Below are 15,219 nucleotides of genomic sequence, written 5' to 3' on the forward strand. Positions count from 1 at the left end.
TGACCGAGGAGCGGCTGCGCAACGGCTGTGACGGGCCGGCTTATCCCGCTCGGGGCTGGGAAACGGGAGCAGCGCTGCGGGTACGGCTTCATCCAGCACGGTACGGTTGCGGGGGGGTGATGGCGGATGGGGAACGATGTAATGAGGCGGCATGGAAGCTGGCTTCTCGGGGAGGAATGGCAGGTGGCATCCATGTTGAACGTTTTTGTATCGAGCTGCCGGGATGGGTTAGAATATGTTTGGAAGCTTGGATACCCAGAGATGATGGAGAGCCGTAGCGTAATGACGGGAAAATTCAAGCATTTCGACCGGACTGGCTTCGGGACGGGTTTCTGTGCAATGGTGAAAGCAAGGTGCCGTATTCTCGACGCAATCCTGTCGCTACTACAACTGTGTCCCTACACTCCGTTTCTCCAGACTCCTAGAATCCGAAACCGATACTGGCGAATAGCAAAGAATCCAACGCAAACCACGCCCTCCAAGCAAAAACCAAAAAAGAAAAACAAAAAAAAAAAAAAAAAACCTCGTCATGTTGGTCATCTCACGGCATCCCAAGCTACGTCACATCCAGCGCCCTCTCACCACTTAGCTCCGCTGGATGCCCAGCTTCCGAGGATGGATCCGGGGGAACACGCCAGCGACAATCAGGGCCACGCCCAGCAGCACCGGCCAGAACTTTACCTCAAGCACCTTCTTGACGTAGTCCGTCTTAGCGGCCGTCGTGACCGTGGCGAGCAGCGAAATCAGCACCGCATAGCCAACCCACCGGTCTGCACGCCATCGTATCCATCACATGTTAGCAATCGCCTTCCATCAAGCGAACTCTCCGCCGGATAGACGCAACAAAATTGAAAAAAAAAAAAAAAAGCGGGGAGAGACGGAGGAGGGAAAGAAGAACGCACGATACTTCCACAGCGCCTTTGCTTGGTCCACGCCGCCCCAAACCCGCGGCACCGCCCAGATGGTCAGGCCAAACGCCCCCTGCAGGGCCAGCAGGGCCAGCGTCGCCACGCCCAGGTACGCGTGGGCCGAGTGGAAGTGCGGCAGGCCGTGGGCGCGCTTGTTGGCCTCGATCACGGCCGCGCCGGCCACGAGCAGCGCCACCGCCAGCGCCTGCAGCGCCGCGTGGGCCGTCTGGCCCGCGGCCTTGGCCTCGGGCGTGAAGGTGGGCTGCAGCACGAGCACGGCCTGCACGACGGCGACGACGCCCAGGGTCTGGAGGAGCGGGTGGGGCGTGACCAGCGGCAGGGCCGGGTGGGTGAGGACGGCGACGAGGACGGTGGCGAGCAGCACGAGGGCGCCGAGCTGGGCGAGCCAGGCGGTGCCGAGGACGAGGTTGCGCGAGAGCGGCGAGTCGGGCTTTTGGGTCGCGTCGCCGGGGCGGCCGAGGAGGGGGGCGCTTTCGGTCGGGGGGGAAGGGTCGGTCTCCGGGGCGGCGGAGGCCGGGCCGGAGGCGGTGATGGCGGGTGCCTCTCCTGAGGGAGGAGGTGAGGAGGACATGATGGGGGGGGGGGGGGGTGGCGGGGGTGATGTGCTGTGTATGTACTATGCAGATCAGGTCTCGGGAGAGAGAGAGAGAGAGGGAAACCAAGGAATGAATGACAAGTTTGTTGGCGTTGAAACTGCAACTTTGAGCTGGGCCTATTACCGTAGGATGCTGATCACGATGAAGCGGAGGAGAGGGGGTTGTTGCGTGAGGCGTTGGAAGCCTGTAGAAAGCTTGAATCCCTGTTGCACGAAACAAAGCTTCCGTCACGTCACGTCACGTACTTTTTGCCCTCTTATCGCTGCTGCGCGACCGCTGCTTTTCTGGGAGCGAGCGAGCATGCCGTCGATGGCGCGGTCGAGCCTGGCAATGACGCACCCAGCAACAGCGCCGACCAATGAGCGCTCCGCCGTTTCCCCAAACGGGGCCGCGCCGGCCGGGGGCTCACGTATTAGTTATGCACCGTACTGACATACGCTCGGGAGACCAAGGCGCCTAGAGCTCGGGCAACGCTGCGCTGCAGTGGCTTCCTGCAGCGTCCCGGGGTGGCCCCGCCCTCGGGATTCTTGGCGTCCGTCGCTGGGCATGCATGGAAGCCAAAGCCGTCGCTCCAACAAACGTCCTGCATCCCTGGCCTTGTCGGAATCGGGCCTGTTTTTTTACGTATCATCAAGAGTCGTGACTGGGCCGTCTCCATCGGGCTTGTCTGGACCCATCGGCACAGTATCCGTCACGGCTTCTTGGGGCCATCAGGCAGTTTGATGGCACCGCCGGAGCTGCCCGACATGACGCTGCTCTCCGGCGAGGACACCAACGGCCCTCGGTGGAGCCTGGAACGTTCCATGCAGCTTTCAACAGAGATAAGGACCACGAGCCCGGCAACGGGCCGTCCTGCTTACCCCCCCCCCCCCCCCCCTTGAAGTCCGAAGCGCTCGCCGTTGATATAACCTCATCTTCCCCCGATGCGTAACAAGTAACTACCTGAATCCGAGGTAGTAGCAGCGCTAGCTAGACCCTCTTCAGCATCTCTGTGAATCTGACCTCGCCACCCCTCATGGATGCCGTCGAGTACAAGCTTGAGGCCGTGCCGGCCACCCGGGTCCCGGCCGATCTGATCGACTCGACCCTTCGCGCGGGCCGTCTAGGTCAGTGATGTACATTCCTCCCTTCCCTCCTCCCCCCCCTGCCAGCTCGCCACCCGGCCCCGACCCAACCTCCCCCACCTGACTCGGCTCCTAGATCTCATCTCGTCGGCGCTCGGGGGCAAGATCCTGGGCTTCTCGGACGAGTGGTTCGCCGAGGCGGCCAACCTGATCAACCCCGCCGCCCCGATCCGGCAGCCCGGCAAGATGGTGTTTACGGGCGCCTGGTACGACGGCTGGGAGACGCGGAGGCACAACCCGGAGCCGTTCGACTGGGTCGTGATCCGCCTGGGCGTGGCCTCGGGCACCGTCGAGGGCGTCGAGGTGGACACGACCTTCTTCTCGGGCAACCACGCGCCCGCCATCTCGGTCGAGGGCTGCTTCAGCCAGGACGACGACGAGGTGCTCTCGTGGAGCGGCACGCGCGGCGGGTGGGAGACGATCCTGGGCATCGAGGAGTGCGGGCCGAGCCAGCGGTTCGGGTGGAAGCTCGATCGGCCCACGGACAAGCAGTACACGCACGTCCGGCTCAACATGTACCCGGACGGCGGCATCGCGCGGTTCCGGCTCTACGGCCGCGCCGTCCCCGTGTTCCCCGAGGACGTGGGCGCCGTGTTCGACCTGGCGGCGGCGCAGAACGGCGGCCTGGCCGTGGCATGCAGCGACCAGCACTTCGGGTCCAAGGACAACCTGATCCTGCCCGGGCGCGGCAAGGACATGGGCGACGGCTGGGAGACGGCGCGGTCGCGCACCAAGGGCCACGTGGACTGGGCCATCCTCCGGCTCGGAGCCCCGGGCTACGTGCAGAGCTTCGTCGTCGACACGGCGCACTTCCGCGGCAACTATCCCCAGGAGGTCCGGCTCGAGGCCATCGAGTGGACCGGCGAGGGGGACCCTGCGGCCGACGCCCCGGGCTGGGTCCAGGCGGCGGATCCCATCCGGTGCAAGCCGGACGTGGAACACCCGGCCGACAGCCTGATCCAGGACCGCGTGGTGACCCATGTCAAGCTCACCATGGTGCCGGATGGCGGCGTCAAGAGGTTGCGGGTGCTGGGACGGCGGGCGGTCTCTGCGAACGGAGCGAGTACGAAATAGTTGAACAACACGGCACAAGAAGGGCTTTTTGGTAGCGTTTCAGAGTAACTAATAGATAAACAATGAGCCCAGAGCTCTTTTGGGAATCGGGCATTGTCTCTGGCGACACGACCAGAGGCGGCGGTCAATGGCTCCAGCCCGGTCAGGTACCTGGGATACCTTGGCAGGTTGCACAACAGAGGGAGGACCTGACGGGTGTCTTTGTTCGCTGTGACGTAATTTACGGGCTCTCCCACGGCGTGGCTGACGACCCGGAAGGGCATCCAAGAAAACAGCCATCATCAGAACACGAAAGGAATACAGGCAAATAATGGACAGATTTCGGCCCAATCGACAAGCGACACGATCCAAGGCCGGGCATAATTACCTAGGGAATGAACAAGGTCAAGGGATGCATCCACCAGGCCGACCCTCCAGCACCACGTTGGGCCTGACCTAACAAGACTCACTAGTTCACTAATAACGAACTATGGAGTACACAGTACGTCCCCCCAGACAGACTCACAGACCGACACGCACGGGCCATCCGGCATGTGGGGAGAGGTTGAGCTTCGACGGCCCGTGGACCCACCTCCCTCTTTAGGCTTGGCCACGGCCCCTAATGTCCGGTCCATCTTGGAGGGGGGGGAAACTCCCAACTCACCCAGGAACCATCTTGACACAAACGACACCGGGACACAGGCGCTCGCCATCGCTACCTTGGCATCTGACCTCGAACCCTCGGCTTTCTCTCCCGTCCCTGCACATCCCTGCCCGTTTCCCGTTCCCGGTTCCTAGAGAGCACGACCGGCGCTCAGCGAGATTCCGGGCCCCATGCCTGCCGCCACTTCCGGGAGCGTGCGCACATGAACCCATGAGCGGCCGTCGAACGCCGCACGAACCGGTCAAGACCCAAGGCCATGGATCTCGGGGACTCTGAGGGCGGATTCGGCGCCCTGGGAGGCGGCGAGCCTCCCAAGAAGAGGGTCCTCCCCCCGGATCTGCCCACCTCCCTGGACGACAGGCGCCGCCCCGCCGACATTCTGGTGCCCGAGACGGAGCTCTACGACGGATGGCAGGGTGCGTTTGCCGACGCCGTGGCCCGGCCGGCCGTGGACCCTCGCTTTTCTTCCTGTCCGCCCGCGGGAGGCTCGGGGCTGATGAAATGGTGTGGACTCAAACAGGGCAGTCGCAGTTCCTGACGTCGCCGATCCTCGCGAAGCCCCTGAGCTTCAACGACCTGACGCTCGACGACAACTACGGCGACGACCTGACCAAGGGCGGCCCCGAGAGCGAGGCGCGCCTGATGGAGATGCTCGCCGCCCAGGCGGCGCACGCCGCCAGCGCCGCCTTCGAGGACGAAGATGCCATCGCCCAGGACGAGCACCGCTCCGAGGCGGAGAAGCGCGACATACTCCAAAAGGCCTTCATCATGGCCGCGAGCAACGGCAGCGTCGATTCCGTCGCCAAGATCCTCCACGGCAAGGCCCGCCAGTACATTGACGTCAACGCCCCCGACGACGAGGGCACCACCGCCCTCATCTACGCCAGCTGCTTTGTGAGTTGGGATCCAGCGCTCGCCCGGTTTTGACAGACGGAGCCCCCCCCCCCCGGAGCTGACGACGCGCGCTCTTTCCGACCTCTTAGGGCCACGAACCCGTCGTGCAGGCCCTCATCGAGGCCGGCGCCGACGTGGACAAGCAGGATCGCAACCAGTGGAGCGCCCTGATGTGGGCCATGACGAACCGCCACAAGGGCATCGCCAAGCTGCTGCTGGATAGCGGCGCCTCCACCGAGACCAAGACGTCCACCGGCCGGACCGCCTTCGACCTGGTCGCCGCCGACACCGACATGTCCTTTTACCTGAGCGGATACGGCATCGGCTCGGCCGGCACCGGCGACGACTTTTACAACCCGGGCTTCAGCCAGGACCGGTTCGAGGAGGAGCTTGCCGAGAACGAGATGCGCCGGCGCATGATGATGGAGAGCGCCCGCGACCTCGAGGTGGACTTGGGGAACGTAGGCATGGATGACCAGCCCGAGGTGAGCGATCCGCAATCCGGCCGAGAGGTTGGTGGGAGAAGGGCGGGGGGAAAGGTGCGGGGGCGCGAACAGCCAAGCTAACGGTGGCCGCAGTCGCCGGAAGAGCTGGAGGAGGAACAAGAGTTCGACTGGACCAGGTGTCACCACGACCAAATGTTTGTGTTCCAGGAGAACGAGCTGGAACGGATCCTCGACATCGTCATCACCAACATGACGCCGCAGCGATCCCCCTCGCAGAAGCCGGTGCCCGCCAACATGATCTTCCTCGGCGCCCGGTACGCGCACTACCACGCCAGCCCCGAGCTCCTGGCGAAATGGCTGCTCAGAGCCACGGACAAGATCAACGCCGTGGTCGAAAAGCACCAATGGGACATGACCATCCTGGCCTTTTGGATGTCCAACGCCACGCTCCTCGTGCACTACCTCAAAAAGGACGCCGGCCTCGTCGAGGCCACGGTCGAGTTCCAGGTGCAGCTCGCCGAGCTGATCAACGAGATCTTTATCCTCATCGTGCGCGACGCCGAGCGGCGCCTCGACAAGGTCCTGGACGCGGCCATGCTGGACCACGAGACGATCCCCGGGTTCGAGGACATCACGTTCCAAAACGAGTGGAAGATCTTCAAGCGGAAAAAGGAGGTCAAGGAGGAGCCCCTGGAGAAGCGGCTGCGGCCGCCGTCCCCCAAGCAGCGGGCCAAGCCGTCGCCGCGCAACGTCACGTCGCTGCTCTCGTCGACCTTGTTCGTGCTCGACCTGTACGACGTGCACTCGGTCATCACGGCCCAGATCATCTCGCAGCTCATCTACTGGCTGGGCGCCGAGCTCTTCAACCGCATCATGTCGAACCGGAAGTACCTGGCGCGCACCAAGGCCATGCAGATCCGCATGAACGTGTCGACGCTCGAGGACTGGGCGCGGCAGAACAACCGGCAGCCCGAGCACTACGAAAAGGGCGAGATGAAGTCGTCGGGCGAGACCACGGTCGAGGCCGCCCGCCGCCACCTGGCGCCGGTGATCCAGATGCTCCAGTGGCTCCAGTGCTTCTCGTCGCTCGGGGCCGACGACCTCGAGGCGCTCGTCGGCACCCTGCAGCAGCTCCGCGCCCTCAGCCCGCAGCAGCTCATCCACGCCGCCACCCACTACCGCCCCGAGGTTGGGGAGAAGGGCCTCCCCAAGAGCGCCTTGAAGTACCTCGAAGCCATCCAGAAGGAGGCCGCTCTCAGGAGGGAGCGAAACCGGGCCGCCGCCGCCGCCGCCGCCGCCACGTCACCCCCGGCGACGCCGGGTGGGAGGTTATCGAACGGAGGGCCATCATCGCCCAAAGCACCCGACACGCCGACCTACATCCAACCATCGCAACACAACGAGGAGGAGGACGATGCGCCGCCGAACCTGCTCCTCGACCCCGCGCTCATGCTGCCTTTTACGCTGCCCAGCGCCACCGACATGCTGGTGAGCTACGGGGCCGGGTTCGGCGGGGTCAATCGCGAGAGGGAGCGCAAGTACATACCGACGATCCCGCCCGAGTTTTTGGAAAAGATCGAGGCCGAGATCAACGGCGGGAAAGACTCGGGGGCACAGGAGGGGGAGGGGGAGGGGGAGGGGGAGGGGGAGGGGGAGGAACCCGAGGGGGGTTGTATGCGGGAAGGGATTGGGAGGCGGAGGGGTATGATGATTGACGAGACGCAAAGTCCGGTCATATCCCCTGGGTACCGTACGTCGATTGAGAAGAGAGAGAGAGAGAGAGAGAAAGAACAACGCCGTGGTTACAAGGGAGTTGGGAGAATTGCAACGGCCTAGAATTGGGCCTCCATTCTTGCTGCGTGCCTGGATTGTGAGGTCTTCCCATGATGACGGAGTGTGCGTCTGCGTGTCTGCCCTGTCTGTCCTATCCCCGGGGAGATTGTGTGCGAGGCGAGGAGTGGCTCTTGCTCCATGTTCCTCGCGCCTGCATGCATGCATGCGTGCCTGTGCGCGCGTGTGCGTATATATGTGTGTATGTATATATATGTATATATATATGTGTGTGTGTGCGTGCGTGCGTGTGTGTGTGTGTGTGTGTGTGTGTGTGTGGACGCAAGCTGCAAGGGACGAGAGAATTCTCACTGGACGACGTGGTTGGGTTGGGTAGGGCATCTTACCAGGACGGCTGCCGTGCCAGCTGGGCTCTCCAGCGAACAAACCACCACCGACACATCGCCGCCACCACCACCACCCACCTTTTACGATACATACCGCCGAGCATGCACGACCGGGCGGGAGATTGAGGGCTTGCGCCGCCCGCCCGTCCAACCGTCCCAATGCGATCTGCCGGCATTCGATATTTTCCGTCTGCCGGCCGGTCCAGGAACGGGCTGGCGAGCGGACGGCGCCCTGGATCTGCTGCCCGACATGTGCAAATATTGGCGCGGGTGGGATGTAATACGTTGGCTGGGTCGGCGAGACCCTGGGATCTGGGACCTGGAAATCTGGGACTTGGAGGAACGTGGCCGATGCTGTGTGGAGCTTCGTCCGCGACGCGCATGCAGCGCAAGGGGAATGCGATATTGGAGACGGGCGATGGTGATAGGATAATGATGATGATGATAGTGGGACATCCCGATCGTGAGGGATTATTTTACTTTTCCCGAGGGAGGGGAATCCGTCCATGGAAGACGAAGGGATCAGTTCTTTTCCACGGCTCTGTCTGTCCGGGTGCCAATTGTCCAGTTGGGTTGCGATGCTTCTCCCCCCCCCCCCCCCCCTCCCCCAGGATCCCATCGCGGGAGCTCCTCTCACCAACCAGATCTCCCAATTGCAAGGATGGTCATCTCCCATCCCACATCCCACCTCGACAAGGGGGTAAAATCTTTGACAGATGGCTTGCCTGGGTTGGCTAGAGGGGTTGCTGCGAGAAGTGCGTGACAACCGAGACATGCAGAGGAAGAATCAGCAGCAGCAGCAGCAGCAGCAGCAGCAGCACGGCAAGGGACGTTGAGCCGGTTTGCTTGCATGTCGTTGGGCATTGGCGACCGTCGGCTTACACAGTAGGATCTTCTCCCCCCCTGGCGACGGGGGCCCAGGTGGAATCTCCTCTCCCATCTGTCATGCTGGGTTCAGCAAGGCATATGAAGGCACATGAAGAGAAGGCGATGCGCCAAAAAAATGCCGAAACGCTGCCCACTGCCGCGGGATATGTATGTAGTGCGCAGCGCTGGCCCGAAAAAAGAAAATTTACCGCGTCCCGAGTGCTTCCTCGTCCCGTCGGGACCGGCGCGGGATCGGCCGAGTACGACGGGGAGCTGGCTAAATCGATGCCACGTCGCAAACGCCGCAGTGCCCGCTCTGTAGGTTGTAGGTGGTGGTGTGGGCGCATTTGTTCGATGATGATAATGATGTTGATGATGGGAGGAGGCTTTTGGGACGTCATCGGTCGTGTGCAAAGCCGGACCACGGACTCCGGGACCCTCCAGTCAGCATCCATGGGAAGCATCGTTGAGTTTGTGACCGGTCGGACCGTTGACCGGGCGTCCCGTCGCGCTACGCCATAGTGATGGACCCAACCCTGCCGTGCCACACCCACACCCACACACACACACACGCACGCACGCGTGCGCACACATATACACGCCGCCACGGGGAACTTGCTCCGGCCGGAAAAGGCATCATGCTTGGGGAGGACGGAGGGAGAGGAAGAGAGAGCGCCGTGAAAAAAGAGGCAGGCTTGGGGAAAGTGTGGGGAGCTGTCCGTTGACATTGGGAGTGGGGTTAGCGCAGCATGGTCAGTGCAGAAAACGCGGGGCAGTGGGTCATTCGTCAAGGTTCGTTCGTTCGTTTGCGGATCTCGGCCGCTTCATCCACCCGACCAGCAACCCCTCCTTCGGTCAAACGGTTTGCCTTGGCACGGAGGGTTGGCATGTCATTTGACGAGGCCCGGGTCTGGGGCGGGAAGTTGGACGAGGGGATTCGGCGAGGATGAGAAGACAACAAGGGCGGGAAGCCGACAACGATTCTCTTCTGTGGCAGAGCATGCCCGGCGCATTGGGCAAGCGACCGTCATGGTGGGCGGGTATAAGTGAAGCATGAAGGGACGGGGTTCTCGTCCACCGGGGCCGCAACCGAAGCGAGACATCTCCGGCAGAAGCTTCTGTCGGCAAAATGCAAAGCAACGTCCGGTTGCACTAGGCTCGGTGCTTTGGTGCCCGTCCAACCTTGTGAGTTTAGACTCTGGTCGCGGAAAGGTTGCATGCAGCGGGATGCGAGCTCAGGTTGGACTTCCTGTACCCATCCTGGCGGTCACACACGCCCGCCAGCAAACAGAAAACGGCAAACGGCAGGCTGGCAAGTGGCAGCCGAATGCTGGGCGGCTTTTCGGGACCCTACATAGCAAGGTCGACCACCTCATGGAGAGGGAGGGGGGGGGGGGGGGGGGTGTAGGTGGAGGTGGAGGTGGTGGGACACACCCGGACCCGACACACCGCATCACGGCCCACGGCCCGGGCGATCAGCAAGAATACCAAACAGGGAAGGGCCCGGCGTCGTTGGGCCATTGGGCCATGAGAGACGGGAAGGAGAAAATGCTTCAAGACGCCCTCGTGCCGCCCGGCCTCGGTTTCGTCTTCCTGATCTAGGCCACCGAGGGGCTCTACCTCTGACTTGCGCATCCTGCTGGAAGCCGACAAACACGCTTCTACTCTTGAGTTTGGCGCGGCCGTGGAACAAGACCGCGGCATCGCTCACCTCACCGCACACGGGATCGGACGGCTTGAAAGCGCATGACGCGCCTCCTCAGGAACACCCAGGCTTGGTCAGACCTGGTCGAGCGTCGCATGTGGAACACGCGGGAGGCCTAGACCTCGCAGGCCCTCCCTTTTTGAGAGATCCAGCGGCCTCGTCTCTCGCCACGCTTGCTTTGCATTGCGCTCTTTGAACCGCCGGGAACACGGAGGAGCTCGAGTGGACCGAGACGTTCGGGCGAGGACAAGGGAACAGATCAACGCACGACTCTCAGCCACCCTGGCTGGCGCGTCCTCACCCCCCTCCCACCCCCGCCATCATCCACTGGCTCAACAAACCATCATGGCTCCTCCAAGATTCGGCAGCTTGCGCCGGAGCAGGCCGGAAACACACCGTCTAACTCCCTTCCGAGACGACACGGGGCTTGTGGCGCTTCGATACGAGCAGACAAAGCAGGCCGAGCCCCCGATCCCCATCCCTCCGCCGCGAAACCCTCGCCGGCTCACACGCGGCCTCTCGGCCGAGACGACAACGACGACGACAACGACGGCGGCAACAAGGACAACGACCGTCACCACCTCGTTGCCGCTCCTCACCTCGTACACCTCAACCACCGCCCCTTCGAGCCCCGTCACGGTGGGCCCTCCGCGGGGCCTGTTGTTGCTGACGTCATTGCCGCCCGTGCCGCCACCGCAGGAAGAACACCCGTTGTTTCGCAACCAGCGAAGAGAGCCCTCCGAGGCGGAGCACGACCCAAGGAGACGCGACTCGGGTGCCCCGACGGTGTCGACAACCACGCTCCGCGAAGAGGGGGCCGAAGATCTGACCCGGCACAAGATGCTGGATGACTCCTGCGACACGCCTTGGGTCTATTCCCACGACGAGACGCAACCGCAGCAGCAGCAGCCCATGGCCAGCCACCTCCCTCGGCCCCGGGTGGACAATCCGCCTGCAGCGACGGCCGCGACCGTACCAACAACACCACAACCGCAACCGCAACGGCCGAGGGTCTCCACCACGCAGCGCGTCGAGGAAGCGCAAGCGCAGCAACCCCCGCAAGCCGTGACGCCCACCCGGTCACTCTCGAAAGCGCGCAAGATCTCGTTGAGCCTCAGCGCCAAGCCCAGCGTGAAAGAAGCCTCTCCCAAGAAGCTGCAGAAGAAGAATAAGCAGCAGCAACAGCAGCAGCCAATTCTTGGCAACGCTCCACGAACAACCGGACCTGTGGCGGTCGAGGCGGGTGCGCCACCGACGTTACCCCCTGCTCCAGAGCGGGGCTCGGGACAAGGTCCCGACGAATCGCCGGCCAGCCCCAAGCTCCAGCCTCCGCTCCGGTTGGTGGCCCCACCGCCGGCGGATCTCGAAGCCGGGGGTTCCCACTCCGCAGCAGCAGCTGTCGACAGGGGCCAGCCTCACGCCGACCAGCCCCCTTTCCCATCGTCTCCAGGTCCGCCCCCCACGGGTACTGCTGCCAGCAACGCCAGCAACGCCAGCGGGTCCAGCTCCCCGTCGTTTTCCCCCATCACGACTCGCATCCCAGACGATAGCCTCTGGGACGACGTGGGCAACGTGTCGTTTTCGCACCGGGGGAGCCTCATGCTGCTGGGCGGGAAGCGGAAGAAGCAGCCAGTTCCCGATCGCGACAATCACAACAACAGCAGCAGCAGCAGCAACGACGGCGCCGACCCCCCCAGCCACCAAGACAGCGATCGCCGCAAAAACCCGCCGCCGATCTCGTTCCCCCCCTCCTCCTCCTCCTCCTCCTACTCCTCCTCCTCGGCTGCCGCCATGGCCATGCAACCGCCTGACGGCCCCGGCATCCAAGAAGCGCATCCCACGCCCGCCATCAACTCTCACCATGACGGCCCTGCAGACGCTCCGGCTCCCGTCCTGGCCGACGCGCCTGCGCCGTCCGTCCCAAGCATTCGCGTCTCGTCCATGGACGTAGAGAGGGAATCACAAAAGGTGAGATCGCTCTATGAATCTGGCGACGACCTGAATTGGGAAGATGGCGCTCGCCTCTCGTTTGTCGAACGCCTCGAGCCCACCGCTGAGGTTCCGTCCGACGAGGAAGAGAACTGCGTGTACGGTTTTCCTTGCGTCTTTCTGGCTAGTGATTTGGCCTCTTGTGTCTTCTCTCTCTTTTTTTTTTTTTTTTCTCTCTCTCTCTCATGCGTCTTGGACAATGCCTTGCTGATACCCTGGATTCTTGGACTCTTGACAGGTCTTCCCGCCGCCTCGATCTTCCTTCACCATCGGACGCAACAGCCATCAACGGCGACGCTCTGCACCCCCACCCCTCAACTATTACGCCACGTTCGGCACTTTCCTTGTCTCCCCTACGAGATAGCCGGCTGAGGAGAGATTACGAGCCAGCCGGCGGCATCGAGGACTGGGCCGACCTCGACGGCGTCGAGGTGGACCGCTATGGCTTCATCACCCCGAAGCGTCCCGTCTCGCGCGCCGGCTCGGCGGCTGCCGGCCCCTCGCCCTTGGTCACGGCCCGCAAGCGCAACGTCCTGACGAAGCGCCCGTCCACGTCGCACTCTTCGTCGCTTCCCGGCGGCTTCATCCGCCCCCCGAGCCGCAAGGTGTCGGCCCGCTCGCTCAACACGTACACCTCGGAGCTGTCGTCCGTGTCGCGCCGCTCCACCCACTCGTCCATCCGCTCTGCCACGAACCGTTTGACCCATAACCGCGATCGCCGCTGGCTGGACGGGGCCTCCGAGATGCTCTCGCTGCAGGCCGGACTGGCGGGGTTCAACGACGACGAAAAGATGAGCAAGCTGCTCGAGGCCCAGAAGCGCAAGGAGGCCGAGCGCTCCGAGAAGTGGCGTAAGATGGCTATCCCGGTCAACAAAGCGGTCGCTCCCGCTTCTGCTGCTGCTGCTGCTGCTGCTACTGCTGCCGGCGGCAGGCACGCGCACACATCCTCTCTGTCGTCCTTCTCCACCACCAACACCCAACCAGCGCCCGGGGCCGTGGTGTCCCCTCTCGAGGGCCTATCGTACACGTTTGACACCACCTCGCCCAAGCTCATCGACCGCACCTGGAAGGGCATTCCCGACTGCTGGCGCTCCGCCGCCTGGTACTCGTTCCTCTCGGCCAGCGCCCGCGCTCACGGCAGCCACGAAACCGAGGACTTCCTCATAGCAGAGTTCCGCCGCCTGCAGGGGGTGGCGTCCCCCGACGACGTGCAGATCGACCTGGACGTGCCGAGGACCGTGAGCGGCCACATCATGTTCCGCCGCCGTTATCGTGGGGGCCAGCGGCTGCTGTTTCGCGTCTTGCATGCCATCTCGCTCTACTTTCCCGCGACGGGGTATGTGCAGGGCATGGCCTCGCTAGCGGCCACCTTGCTGTGCTACTTTGATGAGGAGAGGGCGTTTGTCATGATGGTTCGCCTGTGGCGGTACCGCGGCCTGGAGACGCTGTACCAGCCGGGATTCGCCGGCCTGATGGGCGCGTTGGCGGATTTCGAAAAGCACTGGCTCGGCGGCGCGGCGAGGGATGTCGCGGCCAAGCTGGTACGTCTCTTGTTCGCATCTTTTCCCCCTTTTGGCAGAACAGCAAAACTGACCACGTCTGCAGAACGAGCTCGCCATCGACGCCACCGTCTACGGCACGCGCTGGTACCTGACCCTCTTCAACCTCTCCATCCCCTTCCCGGCCCAGCTCCGCGTCTGGGACGTCTTTATGCTGCTCGGCGACTGTCCGCCCGACTCCTCCTCCTTCTCCCCGCCCTCCCAGCCGTCGTCCTCGACGAACCCCGCCGAGCCATCCAACCCCGACAGCCGCGAGGCCGAAAGCCGCACTCCGTCCTCGGCCTCGCAGCCCCCGAAGGGCCTCGACATCCTCCACGCCACCGCTGCCGCCCTCATCCATGCCCTCCGCGACGTGCTGCTCGACGCGGACTTCGAGAGCGCCATGAAGACTTTGACGGCGTGGATCCCGGTGCGCGACGAGGACCTGCTGATGAATGTCGCCAAGGCGGAGTGGAGGCGGCATCAGGAGAGAAAGCGGGGGGGGAGGCTGTGGGAGCGGGGCCGGGAGCAGCAGCCTCGGGAAAAGGAGAAGGAGAAGGGGAGGGGGATCGGGAGGTTGTGGGAAAGGGATAAAGATCGGGAAAAGGACAAGGGTAAGGAGAAGGATAGGGAGAACAACAGGGACAAGGAGAAGAAGGACGCCGCGACGGGGGCTTAGGGCCGCTTGTCTGGGGTTGATGCCCTCTCTTCGGATCCCCGCTGCTCTGGTTCATGGTTTGTGGTGGGCACGAGTTGGACCTCTGGTTCAGCGCCTTTGGTCCTCACAAGTCCCGCTCCTTGCTTTACCCTCGGCCTTTTTGCTTGTATTGTTTTCTTCTCTTCCCTTCGCCCGGTGGCATGCATGAACAGGCCCATGGTGTCGGGCTTGCTTGGTCGGGTCGGGCTGGGTCTGGAAAAGGCGCAGCCAAGGATGCGATTGCGTGTTTTGGTGGGCTTGGCTTTGGAGCCGGATTCTTTCTTTTGCGCTTCTTTCCGCCTTATTCCCCCCTTGCCTGTTAGCTTGGTTGGCCGTCTGTACTCTGGTGGATTCTTCTACTCTGACGGTTTGTTCTTTCTTCTCTGGCCTTTGTCCGCAGAGAGTCTGATACCCCCTTTCTTCTGTCCATGCTCTCCGTCCCTAGGAATCCTCTACGTATCCTTCTGCTTCTAATGCCCATTATTTATCTATTCATTCTACACCCACCCCCAATACTCTTGAGCTTACACCCCACACATT

The 15,219-nt window shown here is 63.0% G+C and overlaps 4 protein-coding genes across 4 annotated transcripts; 3 read left to right on the top strand and 1 right to left on the bottom strand.

Annotated features, from left to right (window-relative positions):
* Positions 1-585: 585 nt before the first annotated feature.
* VTJ83DRAFT_6534 (uncharacterized protein) lies at positions 586-1,500 on the bottom strand (the record flags this gene model as incomplete). Its single annotated transcript, XM_071013256.1, has 2 exons — positions 586-770; positions 903-1,500. The coding sequence occupies 2 exons, from the start codon at positions 1,498-1,500 to the stop codon at positions 586-588; spliced, it is 783 nt and encodes a 260-aa protein (XP_070864161.1).
* A 1,040-nt stretch (positions 1,501-2,540) lies between these two features.
* VTJ83DRAFT_6535 (uncharacterized protein) lies at positions 2,541-3,723 on the top strand (the record flags this gene model as incomplete). The annotated part of the gene is made up of 2 exons (XM_071013257.1): positions 2,541-2,631; positions 2,726-3,723. The coding sequence occupies 2 exons, from the start codon at positions 2,541-2,543 to the stop codon at positions 3,721-3,723; spliced, it is 1,089 nt and encodes a 362-aa protein (XP_070864162.1).
* Positions 3,724-4,622: 899 nt separating this feature from the next.
* Positions 4,623-7,469, top strand: VTJ83DRAFT_6536 (uncharacterized protein; the record flags this gene model as incomplete). The annotated part of the gene is made up of 5 exons (XM_071013258.1): positions 4,623-4,782; positions 4,887-5,260; positions 5,350-5,745; positions 5,839-7,194; positions 7,434-7,469. 5 exons carry the CDS (start codon positions 4,623-4,625, stop codon positions 7,467-7,469), a joined length of 2,322 nt encoding a protein of 773 aa, XP_070864163.1.
* Positions 7,470-10,800: 3,331 nt separating this feature from the next.
* VTJ83DRAFT_6537 (uncharacterized protein) lies at positions 10,801-14,661 on the top strand (the record flags this gene model as incomplete). The annotated part of the gene is made up of 3 exons (XM_071013259.1): positions 10,801-12,542; positions 12,683-13,985; positions 14,050-14,661. 3 exons carry the CDS (start codon positions 10,801-10,803, stop codon positions 14,659-14,661), a joined length of 3,657 nt encoding a protein of 1,218 aa, XP_070864164.1.
* Between the last annotated feature and the right edge of the window lie 558 nt (positions 14,662-15,219).

Source organism: Remersonia thermophila, chromosome 6, assembly GCF_042764415.1.
Source record: "Remersonia thermophila strain ATCC 22073 chromosome 6, whole genome shotgun sequence".
Lineage (NCBI taxonomy): Eukaryota > Fungi > Ascomycota > Sordariomycetes > Sordariales > Chaetomiaceae > Remersonia > Remersonia thermophila.